This window comes from Meriones unguiculatus, chromosome 8 (assembly GCF_030254825.1).
Source record: "Meriones unguiculatus strain TT.TT164.6M chromosome 8, Bangor_MerUng_6.1, whole genome shotgun sequence".
Taxonomy (NCBI): Eukaryota; Metazoa; Chordata; class Mammalia; order Rodentia; family Muridae; genus Meriones; species Meriones unguiculatus.
Window position 1 is genome coordinate 101,204,842 of NC_083356.1, and position 24,630 is coordinate 101,229,471.

A 24,630-nucleotide genomic window follows, 5' to 3' on the forward strand; every position below is an offset into this window, starting at 1 on the left:
CGGAGCTTGGGTCTCAGCCAAACTGTGGCCAAAGCAGATAATAGAAGGATGGAGCCCGCAAAAAAATAAAATAAAAAGAGAGGAGGTGTTTCCTAGCCAACACGGGAGTGCTGCTTTGCCAAAAAGCTGTGCATTTAAAAGATTACCTCACAACTGTATACTCTTGAGGAGTAAATCTCCTCACGCCGAAGCAATCTTAAGTTTTTCACATTTCACTTGGTAGTATTTACATTGTTGGAGTTGAGTTTTCCACTGCACAAAAGCATGTTTAATTGATGTCCAACGGTAAGATTGTTACACGTATATAGTGCTGAAAAAAAGCAAAGGCTTCACTCTGAGTTTTATGGGTAAGGAGAACAGTTTTGAAACACGTGCTTATTCAGCACGTTAGAAAATTTTAAAAGTATTTGGGAGGAATAATTCTACCACATGCAGCATGACCTCCGGTATGTTTAAAGTGTAATTTAAGAGGTGGTAGTGCTTTAAAGTAGAGAAGAGACGAGGCTATGAACCAGAAATTGTAAATTTTGGTTTCTATTACCTGAAGCTTTGGAGGATGCCTCCACAGGCTTCTCAGGCAGGCCCTCAGCAGCAAGACTACCCACCGGATACAGCCTTGTCCCGGCTCACACACTTACCATGGAGAGCATAATCCAGTAAGTACGAAATTGCACCTTGACTCAGACCACTCAGAGTGGCCGTTGCTTCAAACTAAGTGTTCGCCCTCCCCTCTTTCACCATCAGTAATAAAAGGGAAATGGGACAGACAGACAGTGTCAAAGGACATTTCCAGCTTTAGATAAAGAAAAATGTCCGAATATTGCTGCCTTCTGTTTGCATGTGAAGCTTACATGCAAGTTCCATGTGGCCTGGGAGAAATACTGCCCCCCCATCCCCAGTGTGCTGGAACATGCGTACTCATCTATACAAATGGCATCCTACATCTCAAACCAGAAATTCTGTCTGGAGAACCGTCTTTGCTTCACTTTTCTTTCCAGCACCTACCGTCAAGCTCTGGAATCTTAAGACATGCCTTATTTTTTCACTAGACTCACTGGCCTCTGTAAGTCAGAAAGTAAAGAAAAATAGACTCAAATTTGGGCTTTGCCTGTTACTGATAAATACAATGATTTGGGGTCAACCGTGACTCCTTAAAGGCTAAAATAGCATTTTTCAAATAAGCTTTGTTTTAAAACTTTTAACATAAAAATAATACTTCTTCTAAAAAGAAAACCCTGTTTATAAGTTTTAGGTTTTTTTTTTTTAATGTTTTAACTATCCAGGTAAAATATTATTGCTTCAAAAGGAAGTCAGAGTTATAGTCACGGGTGGTTTCAGAACATTTTCTGGTAGTTTTTGCTTCATTTCAATATCTTGCCACGATTGGCTGTTGATAGCTACAAATAAGGAAGTCTTCAAGTCAGGGGATTTTTCGGTGGAAGTCCCCAGTTCAACAAGGGAGAGCTCAGGACAGTTTGGGCAGCGTTTGCAGAGTCTGTGCAAAGGGCTTCCAGAATGTGTACCTGCCTCCGTCTTTAGGGAAATTGCTGGTGAAGGAAATCGAGTCACCTGGAGAAGAGGTAATAAATTCTTACTAATTCCTATCAGTTCAAGGTGATTGGGATGCCTTAAGGGAGGCCAGATCTGTCTCATTCCCGTCCCAGCTACCTAGGCAGTCCCTGGAGTGAGTCAGAGATGTCTCTCGCATCATTGTCACAGTTAGAAGTCTGCCCTTTAAACAGCCAAGATCCAAGGAAAATTGATAGCATTGTGGCCCTTTTACCCTTCCTCTGACTTTTAAGATGGAATTGGTTATGTCTTTAAATGAAATGAGTTTTAAAAGTTTGTATCTGGTATGCAAATCTTCTCAAGAAGTGATTTTTTTTTTCATATTCTATGAGACTAAGTGAGATTCGGTCTAAGTTAGGTGGCATAAAGCTTACTAAGTTGAAAGTACATTAAAAGCATATGTAGTCATACTTTCTGCTTATATTTTTTCAAAAAAATCAGTTCTAGCCTGATTAAATGTATCTGTTCAAATATTAAATTAACATTAGTACTTTTATTCTCATAAGAAACATGTAATGATGAATATTTATCAAGCATTAGTCTTATAAGTAATTCTAATAATAGTAACCAAGTTTTATGTTGTTACCAACAGACCCTTTTGTTTTCATCACCACAATTAATACTGAAGATCATGTAATGTTATTTTCCTAAGGATAATCCTAGATTAAATATCAAGAACTATTTTCAGCATTGTTATAGTAGCTTTTAGACACTCAACAAGAATGTCTGCTAAAAAAAATGACACATATTTCAGTGGCACTCGTGCGGTAGTGCAGCCAAGCAAGGCTTAAACATAAACTCATATCTGTTCATTTTTCCTGGCACTTTGTCACTACTGCCCTGCCTTCTTACAATATTGAAACTATATTTGGGATGTTTTACCCAAGCTGCAGGGGAAAAGAGAAAATGACTTCATCCAAGTTACAGAAGAGTCACGTCATTCATCCACCGCCATCTCTTGAGCCCCGCTGGGATTACAGTTCCATGTGTACATAGCTAGACTTGCCAGTCTTCCTCTGGGAGATATGGAACTGTGTGTCAACTCATCGTGCCTAAAACGTATGCCCAGAAGACAAAGGGGGTTCTAGAGCAATGTCCAATTATTTCTCTTAAACACCTGTGATTATTTCTACCAGGGTAACTCAAAACAAATCTGTTAAATTCCCCGGGGGGAAAAAATCTGGTTGGAATTTTAGAAAATGTGTGCACTAACTTGAGAGACATGATCACCCGTGCAGTATAAAACCTTCCTGTCTTTCTATGCACTGAGGCTCCAGTAAAATGGAGTCCTTTGAGTTGGACATTGTAGATATAAATTGTAGAACATATTTCAAGCCAGTTTACTTGGCCTCCTTCTTATGAGTGGAGTATGGGAAATATCTGTGTAAGAATGTTCTTTCTGGTGGGTTTTAACTTCTGCTAATATCTTGACTCCATAATCTTATTTAGTCATTTTATTGATCTCTTATTTTTTTCTAAATTACATAATTCACATGTGATTTCTAGATTTAAAAGAAAAATTATTGCACATGCTTCCTCCTTGTTTTCTCAACAACACCAGCTAGAATTTCTGGATCAGGGTTTCATAACAGAGGAGAGAGCAGTTAACTGTTATATTTCTGATCTCAGGCGAATTTTCTTAGTGGTTGATATGAAGAAGGAGATTGGCTATTGGTTTGAGATAAATGTTTTCATCATAAAAAAACAAATAATTACCAGTATCCTCACTTTTTAAGGGTACACTTCATAAAAAATATACCAAGGTTTCATATTAAATAATATTTGATGTCTTTGGTAACATTAGAGACAACTAACTATATGGCTTCAGCATTTCAAATGAGGCAGTGATCTGCTTTCTTAAAAGGCTTCTCAGAAATCAGGTTTCTGCTGTGCTTCTGTGACAGAGCTGATTTATATTTAGAAACTGTATTTTGTTGTTTCTCGGATTAAAATAATAAACTGGTTGATCAAACCAAGCCTACACATTTCCTTTTTCTCTTCAATCCACACGCTTAGACGCCTCTCCTCTATCATTTTGGCTTCACAATTCAGTTCACAGCTCAAGCTAACAGGAAAGAATGAAAACAATGTGGTGGGAGCCAAGAAGTTCTATCAGGCAGAGCAACCAGATCTATAAACAAAGCAGCTGTTCATATGCTTCCTGCAAACAGCTTTCAAAAGTTACATCCAAAGACGGTATGCAAAATGTGTGTCCAAACTGATTATCTTGTATCCAGTTTACATCAAGAAAAGACATACTGGAAAGCAAATGTTATTGATTTACTGAGAATTTTTGTATTCATATTCATAAGGCAAATTCATCTATATTTTCACTTTTATGGCGCCTATCAGTGATGAGTTTCTATACTGAAGTTTACTTTCAGGAGTATAATGAGGAAAAAAAAGCCAAAAACACCCCATATTCTAAGAATTTCATGCATGTGGTTTGTTCCTTGAAATGTTTAAGGAATAAATCCAAAACATCTCCACTTGCAAGCAATTCTTTAACTTTTTCCCAGTATCTTCTATTGCTGCTGATCTGTGCAATTTAATGCTGTTTTCCACACGGTTTAGGTTTTGTTTGACAACAATTTTTTTTTTTTTTGGAAAAGTAATCTTTAGTTGAAAATTTTTTTCATACAATATATTTTGATCATGGTTTCCCCGCCCCCAATTCTTCCCAGATACTCCCTATGTCTTCACTCACCCACTCACTCCCTCTAAAACAAACAAAACTGAAGAGACACACACACAAACCCACAAAAACAGAAATAAAAAATAAACGAGCAAAAGACCAATAAGACAAAATAAAAAAAGTCCAAAGAAAACAAAATGATACAAAATTCTACAAAAATACCATTGAGTTTGTTTTGCTTAGGCCAGCTACTGCTGGGCAAGAGGCTGCCCTGAAGTGTGGTTAATCCACCTAGTGAGATGCCATTGTAGAAAAGTGATTTTTCCTTTGCTGTTGGATATCTTTTGCAGACAGCTTCTTGGCTAGGGGTGGGAGCCTGTGTCCGCTTCCTCTTCTCATCACTGGGAGTCTGTCTGGCTTGGACCTGTGCAGGCTTTGAAAACAATTATTTTTGCTCATTTTTTTTTCGAACAGATTGATGCACATGCTAGAGTCCTACTCATTTTTTTTAACCATTCCTGTCACTATATGGATAACCCTTTTTAGTACCCATTTTGTCTATTTGTATTTTTTCTTTTTTTTTTCTTGATTGGTCATACCACAGAATTGATCCCTTGAATGTGACATTTTACACTTGGCTTTTTATAAAATGTCTTTCGGGTTTATCTTTGTTAATATTTTCTTGATATTTTACAGATTATTTTGCTTTTCTCAGTTATTGAATTGAGTGCTTAGTTTATGCATTTTTAGTGCTTTATTGCTTTCTAATAATAATTAAATATAATTATATAGTAATGCATGATATATGATAATAAATGAGTGACTTGATTAAAATAATATTGTTCTTAAATAATAGTTAAGGTTATGAAACTTTCAACACCATTTTAACCACATCTGCTCATTGTTTATATGCCACTTTCACATTGGCATAATTTTATGGTTTTAGGGGAGCTGTTTTGGTTTGGCTCTAGGGTCTGCGTAGGGTGGGGAGTGGGGAGGGCTGAGTGTTGACTCCAGGACCTCACACAGGCTCAGTATGCACTTTATCTTGTGCAGTTTTATTTTCTCTTTGATCATAAAGCTATTTCAGTCAGCAAAATTATTTTAGGACGATTTTCGATTTAGAAAACAAAATTAAACAGGGACTATTACAAACAATTCTTGTAGGTCATCCTACTCCCTCCCTTCAAGCAGTCCTCTCTTATTGATATCTGGATTAGCGTGGTTATAAAAAACAATCCAGATTTTTATTTTATTGGGTCTTTAATTTTTTATTATTTATTTTACTTGTCTTTTCTCTACTCTTTGTTAGTCCCTTTCTCCTGGTAATTTTTGTTTTGTTTTGTTTTCTAGTTCTTTGAAGTGCACAGGGTCTCACCTTATCCCACCTGTCCCTGACTCTCTAGGAATGGAATTACAAGAGCCCCACCGCCATGCCCACTTACTTGTTTACATGTGTTCTGGAGATCAAATCCAGGTTCCACGTCTGTAAAGAAATGATTTATCAGCAGAGCTAGTTCCCCATCCTTAGTTTTCTCTTTTTCTTTTTTCTTTCTTTCTTTTCTTTCTTTTTTTTTTTTTGACCACATTTATATATTTACTGGGTGTGATCAGAGCAGAGGCAACTTGAGGGAGTCTGCTTTTTCCTTCCAACTTGTTTGTGCTCAGGATAGAACTGAGATGGTCCGGCTTGGTGGCAAGTGTCTTTATAGCCACTGAGCTCTCTCTCCATCCCCTGGTTTTCTCTATTAATGTGGGTGTTAACTGATATTAATGTCGCCCTGAGCAGTTTTTACTATATAAACTTGCATGTGCTGCAATTTTTGCTTTGATTAATCGCTAGCAAAATCTGCCTTCTTTTATGATTTCCTTTTTGACTCATTAGTAGCTTAAAAATGCGTCTGTTTTCACAGATTTATGTCTTTTCCAGTTTCCTTCGGATGATTGACTTCAGGCTTTGTTCTATCTTGGTTGGAGGAGATATATCATACGACTTATCTCCCGAAATACATGGAAACTTTGGAGGGGCAGCATTGGTCTGTCCTTGAGAAGTCTCCGTGTTTACTTGCTGAGCATGTTTTTCTTCCTTTTGGCACAGTGCTCCGCTTCCATTGGTCGAGCCTAGTAGGTTCATGGTAGAGCTCCAGCTGTCCTTCCCTCCGGTCTGTTTTTCCATTTATCATCAAATGTGGCTCAGTGAAGTCTCCAGTGATTATTGTAGTCTATTTCTCTTTCCAATTTTTTAAATGTTCTTTTCATCTACTTTAGGTCCCGCTTTGTTATATTATGTATTTAATTGGTCTATCTTCTTGGTGAATGATCCTCTTGTTAATATATATAATCTTATGGTTTGTCTCCTATAGAAGTTTTGTTGTTGTTGTTGTTGTTTACTTAAAGCATATTCTGTATAATATTAGTACAGTCACCCATATCTCTTTTGGTTATTGTACGCATAATATTTTTCATCCTTTATCATCATCATCATCATCATCATCATCATATCTTTGTGTGTTTGTGTACAATGTGTGTGTTTGTGTTTGTATAAGAATTTCTATGTGTGAATTCGTGTGCATGCATTTCATGGCACACATGTGGAAGCCAGCAATTCTCACCTTCCGTCTTTGAAAAAGGTGCTCTTGGTTTTGTTTTGTTTCTTTCCCACTCCATATGCCAGGCTAATTGGGCCCTGAGCTTCCAGGGATTCTCCTGTCTCTATCTCCCATCCTCCCTTAAAGGTGTTGAGATTATAGATGTGCTACAACATCTGGCTTCGCATAGTTCTGGGGATTCAAAGTTGGAACCTCATACCTGCGTGGCAAATTCTTTACACACGGAGCCGTCTCTCCCGTCCACACCTTTCATTTTCCTCTGTTTCTGCTTTTTCACCAGAAGTATGTCTCTTCTCGACAATTACTTTGATCATTTGTTTATTTGAAATTATCCACTTACAGCTTGGCCAAGCTCTGTATTCTCTTTACTTTTAAAGTAACTAATGAAAAAAGGCCTCTGCCATACTACTTCATGTACGTGTTTCTTATACCATATTTCTTTTTTAAAAGCCAAAACAAAGCAAAAAATATCCATGCTTAACATTAGATGAATCATCACGTCACTTAAAAAAATAGTCCAGTGAACATAGAGATAAATGTCTACTTTTTTTCACCACGGCACAACCTTATATCACAGTCATTTTCAAGAATTCAAGTGATGTTGTATTTAGAAATAATGTCCTGCATTCGAGTGAACTTGCCAATGACCAGCAAAGTTACAAAAGAAACCGATGGCGCTTAATCAGGACAACAAGGAATCCTAGCAACCTCTAGCAAGGCAAGAAGCTGAAGCTGCTCAGATCTGATGTATTTGCCTAGTTTCAGTGAGGAATTGGCTACAAAAATAAAAGTAACATCTGTGAGCAACTGGCAAAGAAGAAATTAGGTATTACCTATCAACATTCTTATCATGAAATTTAAATGTTTCTTTATTGACAGGAAGCAATCTTTAAAGGATTAATTATTTCCATGCATTCACGATAAGGCATAGTTATGAATTTGAAATATTACCAAGTATTTGGTTGAGCATCAGCTTAGACAAGGTGGCTTTTGACATTAAAAGTTCATGAGAAAAACTAAGCCGTCTTTTAATTTTACTTTAATGTCAAATTAAATAAAGCAACTTTAATATTCAATAGAAGCAGTTAGTCTGTTTTAAGAAGTATTTCCAAAAGTCAACCGCTGAGCTTCTTCTCAGGAGAAATCATATGTTAATATAATATAAAATTTTCTAACCTAACTTTAGCAGTACAGATACAAAATCAAACTAACAGCATAAGATATAAGATATTTCCTCCTCAGTATCAAAGAATTGCTTTTATGTGCTTAGATGCTATTCTGTTTCGATGGGTAATAAACACGCCTGGTAGCTTGACTGCTCAGCATCACCCCAATAGAGGCATTGAAGTTATCTGACGTCATTGTCACTTCCCTTAAACTGTTCTGTGAATGCAAGCTGGCAGCTTTCTGTCTAACCCAGCAGCTGACAGCAGCTTGGTAAGCATAACCGCAACCTGAATGCAGGAGTCTGTCTTCTCAAGAGAAGCCCCTTCGTGGACTGTTTGAGTCATCCTTGCAAACTGATTTCCAGACACCATCCCCTTAACTTGCAAATGCCTCTGCATGCTCTTACAAATTGTTGTCCCGTTCCTTACCTCCTCTATTACTTCCACCTTCTGTTTTTAACTGATTCTTTGAAGTACACCATTTTAGCTCCTCCCCATTTTTCTTTTATGTATTTTTAAAAAATATTTTCTTAGGGGTCACATGGAGATTAAGGTAACTTAAATGGGTATCAGTTTAATCCCTCCCTCATGGCTTCTTGTGAGATATCTTTATATAGTGTGTGCTCATGCAGAAAATAAAAACAAGAAATTATAAATAAAAAAATGAATCATTCTAGAATTTATATTTATGTAGTTAACTAATTACACGAAAGTTTATTGTTCTCTATATGGTTTGAAATCTAGTAGGTGTTAAGAATTTTCATCTTCCAGGACTTCCTTTATCATTCTCTAGATAATCTACTAACAATAAGTTCCTTCAGCTTTTATTTAATATCAAACTGTCTTCATTCTTTTAAATTTTTGAAGGATAGTTTTGCTGGATATAGAATGCATAGTTGGCACCTTTTCTTCTGCATTTTCAGTATTTCATTGCATGATCTTGTAGTCTCCACGGTTTTCAGAGCAAAAACTGCTGTGAATTTCCTAAAAAAAAAATGTTTTTAAATGTGTATGCTTGTTTTAACTGAATGTATATATATGTATCATGTGTGTTCCTGGTGTCCTCAGGGGCCAGAAGAGGGTATCAGAGCCCCTGGAAATGTATTACAGACTGCTGAAAGTTACCTTACAGACTATTGTGAGCCACCATGTCATATCCTAGGAAAGCAGCTAGTGCTTAACCACTGAGCTGTCTGTCTAGCCATCAAACTGCCATTAATCTTAATAATAATTGCTTGTATGTGTATGACACATTTTTTTTGAGATAGCTAGCTATCTAGCTAGCTAGATAAAGAGATGATTGATTGCTAGAAAGGGCTTAAATAGTCCAGACTAACCCCAGACTTGCTATGTTTCTAAGGCTGATCTCATCCTCGACCTGAGAGTAGGTTGTGTATCATTGTAACCTGGCTCCTCTTTGATTTTCTTGATATTTTCAAGATTCTTATTTTGTCTTAGGCTCTTTGTTTTTTACCCTGGGAGATAGGGTGTCATGTAGCCCAGGCTGAACTAGAACTTACATCTGAAGATGACCTTGCACTCTTGATCAATCCTCCTGCCTCTAGCTCCTGAGCACTAGGGTTACAGATGTGTACTGCCACACCTGGTTTGTGCAGTGCTGCAATCAAACACAAAGTTTTGTTTATGTGAGCACACACTCTCCCAAAAGGCTACATACTCAGTCCCAAATAAGGATTTTTTTTTCTTTTGAGATAAATTTTTATGGTTGGTTCAAACTCTGTGGGCCAAGAATTGAATTCCTGATCCTCTTGCCTTCACCTACCGAGTGTTGGGATTCTGTCTAGAGATGTGGAAATAAAACTCATTCCAGGCTTGAGGTTTGGATTTTCTGTTAAGGTGATAAGATGACATAAAGCCACTCAAGGTGATCAAATAATAAAACAAAAAATCTAGGAACATGATAACATTAAATTTCAACAAGAGAAAATATAAGAATACTCATAATGTCAGTATGATAATTATGAATCGATAGTGGTTTGAACAAAGGGTGGCAGTGGAAACAGACTGTGACACTGAGGACATACAGTATATTTATATTTGCATATATATATATATACACATATATATGCAAAAAGTTGGGGGAGAAATTCTCATTATTTGACATTCCTATAAATCACTTTCCAATGTGTTCACTGTGTTGTGTTTTCTTTACTCAGCATAGTCTTCCCAAAGAAGTGCCTGTCTTGTGTTTGCTTATTTGCATTTTTTTGTTTTGTTTTTTGGAGATAAGATCTCACTGCGTACCTCTGGCTATCCTAGAACCTACTATGTAGATGAGGCTGGCCTCAAGCTCACAGAGATCTGCCTGCCAGCCTCCTGAGTGCTTCGAGCACTCGGCTCGTATTTACTTATTTAAAGCCTAATGTAGCCCTTTCTAATTGGAAGCATAGACTTTCCTTGCGTCTCACTTTCTGCCTGGTTGTAACTTGTTCTTCCACACAGAGCTTGAATTAGGAGACCATAAGGACATGTACGGTTCACCACTAACTCTTCAGCTTGAAACTGATACAACTTTGGCACTGTGGGTGTTGGGCTGAAGTGAAATCCCTTATACAGATGCCTACTTTTCACTACAAAAAAGAATTCCTGGGCAACTAGAAACTATTGTTGGGTTTGCAAAGGAAGCTGAGAAAACTTTCTTCAGATAGGGAAGATTAAAATGAAGACTTTATTTTCTGAGCTCCGGGAGGTGGCCAATTAGGGATCTACACCACGTCCTGGAGAATAAACTGTCTTGTGTATTTAAGGGATGGAACCCATAAGGCAAGGGGAATAAGGGTGGTCTGTAGCTTTGTCCAATCATATTTTGATATAAAGGGTTGAGCAAGGGAGTTTCCATCCATCAGTATAGGGGTCTGGGAACATGAACTTGTTTGTCCCTGGGAGTAAGATAGAGAAGCTGTCCTTGAGATGTCTGAACTCAGACAAACTATTTCCTCATAGAATAAGCTGTTCATCTAGGGAAGTCTCCAGTTCCCCTAGGGCCTGGGACCTTGAGCTTAGTTTCTCCCTATGATTAAATGGAGTTTGAAAACGAAATGGAAGTAATTAGAATAAGTTTCTTTTGCTTGTTCCCAACACTATTATTTGTCTTTTCTTCCTAGAAATCATATAAAAAGTAATCTCCGAAAGAGATTCAAACTTCCAGCCTTGTCTACTCATTTCCTCTCATTACTGGGTCCGCATAATTGGATATAGAGCATCATACCTGTCAACTCACATAATAGTATTGTTATTCTCCAAATCATAACTCTAAACCAAACAAATAATAAAGACACTCCTAGGGATCACTGGGGCAAAAATATCACTTATAAGTCACACATAGTAACAATTACTGTCCAGATGATAAGCCGGTGCCATAGGATGAGGAACTTTCTCTCTATCCTTCAGGTCACTAGACTTGCTTTCCTTCACACAGCAAAGTGCATGTCCAATTCTTCCTTGCAGTTTCTTATCAGCAGAGTTGTAGCAACTGTGTAAAGTAGGAAAAAATGCATTTCTCTGGGGAAACTCAGGAAAAGCTCAGCAAATGACCACAGCCTGCTCAACCATATGCAGTGGTACTGGCCATCAGATTTCATCTTCTGCTCCCAGTGGTGTTACAAGTATTCATATTTTTCTGATATTTTAAAAAATTCTTTAGTTGGAGAATCGAAGACACAAATAGCTCATCCAGATGTGCTTCTAAATCAAAAGACAACCATGTTCTATTAATAGTGATATTTCATTTTAGAGGTTTATCTAGTCCCTGACATTTCGAACTACAGTAAGTATTTATATTGACCAATTTTCCTTGTTCTTAGATTTAAATTCAGAACCCTTAATAAAATATTAATCAGTTGCAAAAATAGGTCCTGTTTTTGTTCCCTTTCCCAATGCTGTGATAAACTAATCTGACAAAAGCAATTTAGGGAAGAAAGGGTTTATTTGGCTCACAATCCCCAGTTAATATTTATCACTGCAAGGAAGCAAAGGCAAAAGCTGCTCACATCCACAGTCAAGAGCAGGGAGTTAGTGGATACAGGTGTGCTTTCACATAGCTTGCTTTCTCTACTCAACAGTGTAGGCTCCCTTCTGTTCAATTCTTGCCAGCAAGCATTTTGCCTTTATTTGTTTTCTTTATAGCCGCCATGCTGACTGGGTTAAGATGGAATGTCAATGTAGTTATAATTTTTATTTCTCTGATGGTTGGTGACGCTTGACATTTTTATGCAGTTATTGGCCGTTTGTATGTCATCTCTTGAGCACTGGTCGTTTCGTTGGCTTATTTTTTGATGGGGTTGTTTCCCTGTTTAATTTATTGAGTTTTATGTATATTCTAGATATTAATCCACTGTCAAAGGTATACCTAACAAAGATATTCTCCCATCCTATAGTCTTTCTCTTTGCTTATATAATGAGGTCCCATTTGTCAGTTACTGGCCTTATTGCCAGAGCAGCTTTGGTCCTCTTGAAATTCCTTGCCTATACCTAGATCTAAAATATCTAGATCCCCTACTTTTTTCCTCTAACCATTTTAGAGTTTTAGTTCTTATTATGTTAAAGTCTTCGGTTCTTTTGGAGATGATTTTTTTGTGTGTGCATGTAGGTGAGAGATATGGATCTACTTTCATTCTTCTATAAATGGATGTGCACCACAGTATATTTTTAATATTCATTAAACACACTGTATGTCAAGTCTGATGAAAATCATAATCATTACAGGGGTAAGACACTACATGTCACTGTTTTGATTTAAAATCTTTTATTTTAAATAAGAAAATATTCTACTAGCATTCAGGCTTGTTTCACATATATAGTCACTTCTGTTCATGACTAAACATCATGAGAATGGGAAAAAAATGTATATTTTAGAAATGTATATTTTTTATTCAAAAGTTTGTAGCACATCCATATTTCTGTCTGCACATTCAGCTTTGCATTCTGAATGTATTTTTAAATCTATAATTTCAACAAGAAATTTCAATAGCAGGGCGTGGAGGCACATGTCTGTAATCCCAGCACTCAGGAGGCAGATGCAGGTGAAATTTTGCGAGTTTGAGGTCAGCCTGGTATACAAATAGAGCAGAGAGAGAGAGAGACAGAGAGACAGAGGGAGAGAGAGAGAGAGAATTTCAAAGCAGCTTCAAATATACTCAAAATCAATCCTGAAAGAGCTAGATTTTATTAAAATTTTAAATTTCTGCCCTTCAAAAGACATTATCAGATGGCCACGTGACTCATGCCCTTAATCCCAGCACCCAGGAAACAAAAACAAGCAGATGTTTGTGAGTTCAAGGCCATTCTGGTTACACAGAGATTTCCTGGCCATCTAGAGTTACAAGGTAAGACCATGTGTCATAGAGCACTGCTTTAAATAAAACACTTCCTTCCCAGAAGCCATTAGTGAAAGCAACCAAGACACGATTGCCTATTAGAATGACTCCCCCCCCAGAAAAAAATCTAGAATACTGAGAATTAAATGCTGGTAAGGGCTAGCAGAAACAGAAACTTTCCTTCATCACCGGTGGGGAACACAGCAGTTTGGCAGTTTTCTAGCAAAATCAACACATACTTACCATCTCTCATAGTCCTTGCATTTGCCTTAAGGAGTTGATAATTAATTTTCTCCTCATGAAAACGAGCACACTGTTGTTTATAGCAGTTTTTCGACCTCAGTGCTGACATTGTGTAAGCTGACGGAGGTGGGGATGAGGGACTGACAGAGGTGGGGATGAGGGACTGACAGAGGTGGGGATGAGGGACTGACAGAGGTGGGGATGAGGGACTGACAGAGGTGGGGATGAGGGACATTCTGGAAATTTGTAGACCTTCCTCTCCACTTTATTTTGCACCTAACCCTGCTCTAGAAAAAGCAAAGCATTTCATTTTTAATGTAAGCAGTGCTGTATCACATTGAACTTGACTTACTACTAAAATTTTTTTTACTTGATCCAAATGTTATAAATGGGAAATTCTGCTTATTAAAAGTTTTAATAATGTTTTTATAATTAAAAAATATACAATGTGTTTGGTTTTTTTTTTCTTTTAAAAACATTTTTATGTGCAATGCTGTTTCGCTTGCGTGTCTGTGTGAGGGTGTTGGGTCCCCTGGAACTGGAGCTACAGACGGTTGTGAGCTGCCGTGCGGTGCTGGGAATTAAACCAGGGTCCTCTGGAAGGGCAACCATGCTCTTAACCTCTGAGCCATCTCTCCAGCCCCACGATGTGCTTTGATCACATTCCCCTCAACTCCTCCTAGATCCACTCCCTCTCTCAAGTCTGTCTCCTTCTCCCCGCAAACCCCGAGAGAGCACTAAGTCATTCAGACATGCAGGATCAGACATTCACGGAGCACGGGCCACACCTTAAAGAAAACTGGCCCCTCCTCTTCCCAAGTCTATCTACCAAGTCTATGTTTTTCTCACTGTGTCCGTCTGAAACTTCTCTCTTAGCTACCATTCAAGCATTTCTGGAAATAGAATAAGGAGAAACTTTTAATCCATTGGGAATTTTAAATTTCATTTCTATCCCCATTTACCAACAATTGAATTTTATTTAGCAAATACATTTATTGGAAATTATTACTAGCAGTATTGAGGCCAGCCTGGTATACTGGCCTCAAAATGACATGTATGTTCAGTATTTCTGAAGTGTGGATTTTATTTACATTCACATAAGGCTCTGGTGAAAAAAATGCAGATTTCTGGGCCTTCCCCTCCCTCCTCTAAACAGGAATTTCACAATATCTCAAGTTTTTCTGAGTGGTTCTCTAACCTACATATAGTGTGATATTAGAAGTGGTTATTTATTGTTTGCTCGAAATTCTAGCTGAGACACTGAAATGACCTTTAAGTAAGTGACCTGTGTGTAGAATTCCCTTGCTGCCAGATGTATTTCCTGTACGGCCGCCGGCCGGGGTGGAGCTTGGCGGGGCGGGGCGGGGCTTTGTGGGCAGGGCTTCTCTGCGAGGGGCGGGACGGGGGCGTGGCCTGGCCCCGAGGCTGGAAGGTGAAGCGTTAATGACTCAGAGCGCAGACGTTGCCCTCTGAACTGGAACGGAAAGCAACTTCCGGCTGCGGTCATTCTGCCGGGCACCGGCGACCTGTGGCGCGAGAGAGCGCGGCGGAGTCCCTCAACTGTGAGTAAAAACTGAGCTAGGGTGTCTGGGTCGGCCGAGCGCGGGGGCGCCGGGCAGGGGTGTGTGAGCGGAAGGGATGCGCTGCGTGGAAGTCGCCTGGGAGGAGCGGGGCTGCGGCCGCGGCGAGTTCGCGGCGAGATTTGGAGCGAGGGAAAGCGCGGGTCCCTGCCCCCGAGCTGACCCGGTGGGGCTTTCCCGGCCGGTGCGCTCGGCTTCAGCTACGGCGGTCCCCCGGCCGCCGCGGCTGTCCGCCCAGCGCTGCTTCCCGGGACGGGAAATGAGCGCGTCGCGGCCCGCGGTGTCGGGGTGCGGGGGAACCCCGGAGTCCTCGACTTCCCTGCGGGAGAGAGGCTGACTCGCAGAAGCGGGTGCCCCGGCGGTTGTGCCCTGGGACGCTTAGGCTCTTTATCCCGGCAGTTGCACAATCCATTTCTCCGCTTTCCCGTGGAGTGTCATCATAGGCTTGTCCATGAGGAGTTGGGTAACTTCCCCCACGACTCCCAGAGAGAACGTGTGGCCGGGACGCAAAGAGCAGAAGTCGCCAGTCACCTCAACTAGTCAGCCAGACATTAGGTGGAGTCCCCGCCGTGGTGTAAACTGACTGGCAACGAGTTATACACACGGGCGCACACCACACACACACACACAGTGGTGCTTGTCAAATCTGAACAAGGGGGAAGATGCTGTTCCCGCAGAGGACTTGGGCTCCCCCACTGTTAGGCTGGCTTCACTAAGCAGCCTTCCTGGGTGTCTTTTTCTCTCACAGATGCTTTTGAGAAGTTATGAAGAAGCGATGATAGCATAGAAAGTGAAGTGATGCGAAGTTGAAGGAAAAATTAAAGCCCTGCCATTTGCGACTTGGAGTATACATTTAGCACAAACACGGGGGCACCATCTTCTTGTGAAAACCCATTTTGTGCCCTTTTGAGAGGGGCCGTGAATCCTCAAAGTAAAACCACCCACCAAATAATTTCCAATCATGTAAGACTAAGCCTTCCACGTCTTTTAAAGGCGCATACTAGTGCTGTTTTCTCCTCTACGAAAATGAGATCGTGCATACTGTTCTACGGTCTGCTGATTTAGATGTTTACAGACTGTATAATAGGTAAAATATGTAGTTGAATTGTGTCATGATGGCGTTTCTCTAGATGTACCAGTGCTTTCTATGTATGTCCTCTCCACTTACCTTGTTCATTTTCCCCTCATCTATTTGTGTGTGTGTTTAACATAATTGTTGCTAGGCATGGGGGCCCGTGCTTTTAATCCCAGCACTCAGGAGGAAAATACAGATACAGTAACCATTCATGATACATGCCAAATACTCTTCATTTGGCTTTAAGTACCTAGGCTTTGTGACCAAGATTATTGTCCTCTCACAAATTCTTGAAATGATTTTCTGTGGTATTTCTTTTTAATGTTTCACTCCTTTTAAACATCTAAAGTTAGTTCTGTACACCGTAGGCGTTTAATTTTTCTTGAGTGATATCATAGTTTTTGTCAACGTGCTAAAATCCTAGACATACTGGGGAAAAGGAGTTCTCCTTTGTGGTATTGCTTCTTTCAGACTGGCCTGTAGACTTGTCTGAGAGGCATTCTCTTGAGTGCTGGTTGATGTGGGAGGGTCCAGCCCCCTCTGAGCGCTGTCCTCTCTGGGCAGGTGGGCCTGGACCTTATAAGACAGAATGAGCAAGCCAGGGAAAACAAACCAGTAAGCAGTGTCCCTCCGTGACCTTTGCCCCAACTTCTGCCAGTGATGGATGATGAATTAGGAGTTGTAAGATGGAATAAACCCAAGTGGATAGCCATTTTTCCCCCAAAATAATTTTTTACAATCATTTTTTAAGTGGTTGAAATGACTGAGTAAGCAAAGGTGCCTGCCACCAAGCCTGACATCAGAGTTCCATCCCCAGGACCAGCATGGTAGAACCAACTCCCAAGGGTTGTCCACTGAATGTTACACACACACACACACACACACACACACACAGTAATAGACCCAAAAAAAGGTAGTCCGTTCTTTTTCAAGTGTCTGAAAATTCTTTATTTTGTATTTTGAGGTAGGAGGATTGGGCCACATGAGACCTTGTCTAAAAAGAAAAAAGAAAAGTCAGGCATGGTGGCATGCGCCTTTAGTCTCAGTACTGGGAGGATCTTGTGTTGAGTTTAAGGTTAGTCTGGTCTGCATAGCAAGTTCCAGGCCAGTCAAGTCTATATTAGTGAGACCCTGTTCTCAAAAAACAAAACAAAACCCAACCAAACAACAACAAAAACAGTTTACAGTGATTAATTTTATGTGTGTTCTATCACAGGTTTTTACTTTGTTTTTAATCTTTTTAAAGATTAGATTGAACAATGTGACACATATACTACAAAGGCCTGAGAGGCATATTTTCAGTTGCTTAAAACCAGGTTCTCTTGCCTTCTAACACCCCTCAGGATTTTTGGGATTGTTATTACCAAAAAGGTAGTCCTTTGTTATCCCTTTCTAAATATAGTTCATAATCTTGATTTTGAAAGATATTTTTCTTAATTATTTTAATAGCTTCCTCTTTTCCTTTGCTTCTTGGAGAAATGGCACTATAAATTCTAAAGGAAGTGTGGTTTGAATGAGATACCTATTTCTAGGGCTTTGCATGCCTGCTCCCTACTTTGATAAACTCTGTAGGAGGGATTAGGAGGTGTGGCCTTGTTGGAAGAAGTTCATCAGTGGGGTGGGCTTTGAGGTTTCCAAAGGCCCAGTATTTCTTTACCTTGCTGCCTGAGGATCATGATTCAAAGTCCTCAACTACTGCTTCCAAATGCTGTGATAGTCATGGGCTAACCCTATGAAATTGTTAGCAAGTCCCAAGTAAATGCTTTTCTTATTTATAAGTTGCCTTAGTCCTGATTTTTCTTCACAGCAATAAAAGAGTGTCTAAGAAAGAAGATAAAAACATAAACCTCACTTGACATAACTGAACACAAATTAGTTAAAATCACCCCAATATTTATGCCTTTAAAATGTTAGAGACAAAAGATAAATGACTATAATCACAAGAATAATATTCTGTATCAGCAGATGATTTTTATTTGTGGTATATCTTTGTATGAGTATTTTTTTTAAGTTATTATATGGTAACTTCTCAAATATGTCAATAATTTTTTTCAGAATTCATTTTTGTGTTTGATTTGTGTGTATATGTGAGCATGCATGCATGTGTGCATGCGTATGAGGTGCAGGTGGGGTATGAACGTAACGTGTCAGGATACTGTTTTTACCTTTTACCTTGTTACAGTAGGCTCTCTCTTTTTTTTTTTTTTCTGTGTGTACTCCAGGCTAGGTGACCCAGGTTCATGTCAGTTCTCCCATTTTACCATAGGAATGCTAGGTACACACTACTTCACCTGGCTTTTTATGTGGGTTATGACCAGAGCCATCTCATCAGCCCCAGTAGATATTTTTACTATAGAAAACTTAGTCATAAATTAAAATAACCATTCACTAAAGTGCCTTCATTCTAGTAAAAGTAGCATTTAGGAGTGTCATGTCATATCTTCCATAGTTTACTGATGTATGTTGCTAAGTTCCGTTACCTGCCTAAGGTGATTCTTGAAAGTAACTAAAAAAATGTCTGAAATAGCCATTTATAAAAGTTCGTAATTCTAGGGCCAGCTACGTGGTGCAGGAGATAAAGGGGCTTGCCACCAAGTCTAATGACCTGAGTTTGATCCCAGGGACTCATATGGCAGAAAGAGAGAACCAACTCCTGTAAGTTGTTTTCTGGCTTTCAGACACTTGCCGTGACATACATCCTCCCCGCTATTTACCCCCATCTACAAATAACTAATACAGGGTGCTTTTTTAATTCAAGTTAATTATTCAAGGCCAGATAGATGGCTTAGCAAGTAACGGTGCTTGCTTTGCAAGTGTGGCAACCTGAGCTTGAACCCTGGTATCCAATTAAAGTTGGAAGGAGAGCTGACTCCACAAAGTCCTGACAGATACATACACAATTAATTAGCTACCATTATTGTATATTAACAATAAACAATTAGTTTAAAAGTGCTAGCTAGTTTTATATCAACTTGATACAAGCTAGAATCGTTTGGGAAAAGGAAACATTAGTTGAGAAAACTCATCCACCAGAATAGCCTGTGGACAAGCCTATGGTACATTTTTTAATTAGTGATTAATACAGGAGGGTCCAGCTAATTGTGGGTGTTGCCACCTCTGGGCTGGTGGGGTACAAAAGCAGGCTGAGCAAGCCATGAGGAGCAAGACAGTAAGCAGCACTCTTCCATGGCCTCTGTATCAGCTCCTGCTTCAGTGTTCCTGCCCTATCTGAGTTCCTGTCCTGACTTGCATAGATGATGGACTGTGATGTAGCATCAAACCCTTTCCTGTCCAACTTACAGTTGTGGTGTTTTATCATTGCAATAGAATCCCGAAACTAAGGCATATTTGTTCTGTGATTGGCTTGTAAGCAGTCCTTAAAGGTCTGACCCATGCATATGTAATACACCATCTTTACCCTGAACTGTTCTGGTGCTTTTCACTTCCTAGTAAATCGTATGTACTTTCTCATCGTTTCCATTGAAACTGCCTGTGAGAAATGGCTACAGTGTAAAGTAAGCTTGGTCATTACCATTAAAGTAAGAATTTCCCAGCAAAATTGGGAAGCTAAAGACAATAGAGTGAAGCTAATAGTTTCCTTCAGGGTATAGAACTTGCCTGTGCAGAAGTAGCAACACCTTTCCTTTTATAGCAGAATTGAAGCAGGTAAAAAGGTGATGTGTTTTACATAATAGCACTCTCCTACCTACTTCATTTTTCATTTTGTGTGCAGAATTGGTGTTTGATCAAGATTAATAAAGCAGTTCTTTGCTCTTGTTAAAGTTGATGTCCTCACTTTTTCATTTTCTTGGGTTTATTCCAGGAGTTTTTAAGTTCACACTGTAGGTCAGGCAGGCCTTGAACTTACGATCCTTTAGCCTCACCCTTCCTGCTGGCTGGGATTATAAATCTGTACCTCAGGGTTGAGCAATAACAGTAATTTAAAAAGGACTTCTTGGATTTTTGTTTCTTGTTTTTGAGGGAAAGAAATTGGAGGAATAAATAATGCTAATTTTCTCACAGAAAATATCCTAGACAGTGACTTGACTTTTCTTCATTCAGAGATTAGAATATCACCATAATGATACTTTAAGTATCAATACTGTACAATAACTTTTACTTACCAGTAGTACTTTTCCTTCACACACACACACACACACACACACACACACACACACACACACAATGGTATTAACAGTGAAAATAAAGTCTAACTTTTAAGACATTGAATTAGGGAATTATTTGAAATTGAGTAGAATAATAAGAATTCCGTTTTTCTGGTTACTTACCAAGTTAAAAGTATGAGTCCTTGAAATATTTGCAATAGAGTGGGGATTACTTATTGAGCAACAGACCCCATGCAGTTAAGTGATTTTTTGCACTTACTTGCTATCAAGGTGGAAATCAAGAACTTCCATCCTCTCAGTTTAAAGAACCTGTCATTTTAAATTGCTTGAAGAAAACTATTTGAACCAGTCAGCAAATCAGTTGTTACTCTGGGAAGTTGAATAGTTTACACTTGGTGACCGTTGATGACTGTTTACTACATAGCATTTCTATATCATAATTTTATAACCTCGTGTATTTGCTTTCCCTACACTAGAAAAGTTTCTCACTGGGTATTAACATGTCTCAATATTTTAAAACTTATTTCTTTCAGATGAACTCTCACAAATTGTAGATAATTTGTGCTGCTCTTCTCCATATAATTGTACTTGTCTTCTTCATGTGGCATGCTGAATATGAACATTCTCTGTATTTTTCTCATCTATGAATGTCCCTGATGTATCTGACTTAGAAGAACAGATTAATGTGAACCATATAAACTTTCATGTCCTTGTTTCTGTTTCTCAATTCTAACGAGACCTCTTAAACATTACTTGTGAAGTGGCATGTTGCCTGTAATCTTAACCTCCTGGCAGGCTGAGACAGGAGAATGACAAGTTCAAAACCAGTGTGGACCACATATGGAGTGCTCTGCCTGTCTATTTCTCTCTCCCCCTTCTTTCCCCTCTTCCCTTCTTTTTCTCACTCTACCCATACCTCCACAAAACCCCAAAATGTAATCACTCGTGTGTAAGCACAGCTTACTAAGTACTATGTTTATGTTTAGCTCAAGTAGAAAATCATATGCCCAAGTCTTTCTTCTGATGTTCTGGTCTCTAATTATACACTTGAGCTTCTGGCATTTGATAAGGAGTCTGGAGAAAGTGCAGTCGTATTCCCGATGGTCAGATAGACCATATCATATCTGATGATAGCTGTGCCATACAGCCTGCATGTGTAGTAGGCTATAGTATCTAGGCTTGTCTAAGTAAGTATACAGTCTAGTGTTTACATGGCGACAAGATCCCCTGTATGTTTGTCAGAATACTCCAATGTGCTAAGGAGAAAACAAGGAAGGGGAGCAAAACTGAAATTCATGGGTGTGGTTCTATAAAATATTTCCTTCTTGGGAGATACATTTTCACCAGGTTCTAACATTTAGCAAAGTATTACTTAGAGATTCTTTGGTTCAGCTGGTGTAGTTGTCCTATTTTGTTTATCCTGATCGTTTTAGCTAACCAGATTATAGGAAATAAAAATGCAGAACAAAACTTTTTGACACTGTTGGAACTATAATAAAATATCTTTTGTATCAGCTGTGTAATTGAAATATAAAAATTGTTTATGTGGCATGCTATGAGAATATCCATAATCGACGTTTATGACATGAAAAATAAATTTGGAAATACAAACTGTCATTTGAGAGGTTGGCTGATTGCCTCTTACATAGTTCTGGAAGTGAATGATCATTAATACTAGGAATGAAAATTCTCTACCATTTTCTTTTGAGTAAGAAAACATGAGTGTCTTGAAAGATCTGTCTAATCCAGCCCCAACTGAGAATAGAGAATGTCTTATTTATGTGTATGTACTGTTATTGATTGATTTTTCTGCTTTTTGCTCCCTATGCTAACATTAGAGGGACTATAGCTGAGATGCAGAAAAGATAATATATAAATCACATTTTACCCTGCTCAGGTGGCAACTTTTCTGAATAGAATGTAGGTTCTTACTATTCATCCCAGAAGGCCTTCGGGAGACTTTCTACTTCAGGGCAAAGAAGAGGTTGATGTTTTTAAGGTGATTTCCTTTCTCTGTTCTGAAATTGCATTAGTTTGAGTTGGCTCTCACCACAAGTGTGAACCTTAACAGAACATTTACCCAGAAGTTCAATAGGCTCAGCAGTTGGGGAAATCCAGTGAGGGGGTGTAGAGTTGGGCATTAGGGAGAGCTTCCTTACCTCCTAACTCTTCCACATTTGTCTCTCACCCCACAAACAAAGAAAGTAGACCTTAAAGAATTATTTATTACTTTAGGGTGGATATGCTAGAATTTTTACCTGAGTAAAAATTCAGTCTGGTTGAACTGGAATATTGAAGATACAAAATTGTTTAACACCTATATCCCCAAATCTTAGAAAGCTCCTAAAGCACGGCTACTTTCTTTGGTTTTTACTTTCTTTTTCCAGGATTGGCTGACTCCTTTAGCAGCCTAATAGGGCCTCCAGAAAAAACAGACTTATATTATTGTGTCTGAAAATAAGAAAAGTTTATTTTAAAAGGTTAGGGGGCAGAGAAGCTAAAGAAAGGTGATGGCAAATCTGAGGGCTTGAGGCCAGCCTGGCTAAATAACAAGACCCTGTCTTCTAGGAAAACAAAATAAAACCGTGAAGGAAAAAAAAAAAAAAAAAGAAAAGCATAGCCAGGCATGGTGGCATATGCCAGTAAAACTCAGCACTCAGGAGGCAGAGGCAGGCAGATCTCTGAATCTGAGGCCAGCTTGTCTACATGGTAAGTTGTTGAGCAACAAGAGCTACATAGTGAGACCCTGTCTCAAAACAAAAAAACAAACCAGAGAGAATGAAAGATAGTATTGGTGTGAAGATTACCAATTCATAAGATCCATCAGCCATCAGTCTCAGAAAAGAATACAAAAGTAAGAAAAATGAAAACAAATTCAAGAACTGGAGGATGGATTTCTAGATTGAACTCACTAAATCTCAATTTGTAATGGATATAAGTTTCAGAAAAGTGAGAACAGAGAAAAACAATTGAGAAACTTTGATACAGTAATAGGAAGTAGAATGAAAGATTTTTTTAAGGAAAAAAATTTAGGAATGAGAGCAACCACACAGAGTATCATAGTTCAGGAGTAAATAGTATTATAATAAAATACAGTAAGTGCTGAGTGCTAATCTAATAAAAAAAAAAAGGAAAAAATGGGGAGAGTAAGTAGGGTGTATTTAAAGACAAAATTCTTATTTTGTGTACTGGGAAGACAGTAAAATAAAAATCATTGTGTCAGTATCACATATTATTTAGAGGTACAAATGATAATCAGGCAAAAAGAGTTGTTGCCAACTACTCTTTTTACAGTAGGAAACACATTTATAGTGGGGAAGCAAAGGGCTGTTGTCTGTATTAAACCTCATAGAGCTATTTGGCTCAGTAGGAAGTATATAAATGTGTGTTGCTTTGATAAAATAGAGACTATATTAGGCTGAGTAGTGGTAGCACACACCCTTAATCTGAGCACTGGGGAGGCAGAGGCAGGTGGATCTCCGAGTTTGAGGCCAGCCTGGTCTACAGAACAAGTTCCAGAACAACTAGGAAACCCTATCTTAAAAATGGGAGGTGGGGTGTCTGGGAGCAAAGAACTAAAATTTGTGTTTTCACATCAGAGATCTCTGTTTTTCCATTTCTTCCATTTTCTAGTTCTGTGACCTTAGTTAACTTACATGCCCTTTTGACGTTCAGTTTTTTTTATTGCCAGAGTGCCAGAATATGTGCTCCTGCAGCAGGAAGCTTGTAAAGCAGGTAGAAGCTTCTGGCAAATATATATCAAATTCCACCCCAGTCTTGTAGTCTCCCATGAAGAATAGGAAACCACTTGTGTGATTGCCTTATGTTTAGAGGACTGCTTTTTACTTCCTTCATTGTTGGGATGCAAATCAAATGAAGAACCTAAATTGCTCTGGCCAATGGCTGTATATCTTTTAGAACTTTGAAGACATGCTATTGGGATTATGTCCTTAAATATCTATAAACAGTTTGAAATTTTAATTCGATTTGGCATGGTTATGTATTGATAGGAGAAACATCAAGTAAAAAGGATCATTGTTGCTTGGTCAAAGAAGGACTGATGTCATACTCAACCTTTTCCACAAGAATGCCATTATAATGAAAACATTTGTTTATACTATAAAAATAATAGAATTTTCAGTAAATTACCGTTGTTCTGGGACATCAGCCAAAGCATCAAAATACTTATTTTTTAAAAAGAAAAACTTCTGTAGTCAGGTGGTAGTGGTAGTCCCAGCATTCATGAGGCAGAGGCAGGTGGATTTCTGTGAGTTTAAGGCCAGCCTGATC

The 24,630-nt window shown here is 38.8% G+C and overlaps 1 protein-coding gene across 9 annotated transcripts in view; it reads left to right on the forward strand.

Moving 5' to 3' along the window:
* The first annotated feature begins 1,443 nt into the window (after nt 1-1,443).
* Tank (TRAF family member associated NFKB activator) overlaps nt 1,444-24,630 on the forward strand; it is a 77,388-nt gene continuing 54,201 nt past the window's right edge. For 2 of the 9 annotated variants that reach the window (XM_060390251.1, XM_060390252.1), the window contains exon 1: nt 18,851-18,868. Coding sequence is in view for 1 of the 9 variants with exons in the window: in XM_060390256.1 (XP_060246239.1) it covers nt 18,843-18,868 (26 nt within the window). In the remaining 8 variants the exon portion in view is untranslated. Of the gene's footprint in view, nt 1,581-14,982; nt 15,121-15,886; nt 16,226-18,750; nt 18,869-24,630 lie in introns of those variants that run through there. The other 7 variants (XM_021647368.2, XM_021647370.2, XM_021647373.2 and 4 more) reach the window with 7 other exon arrangements.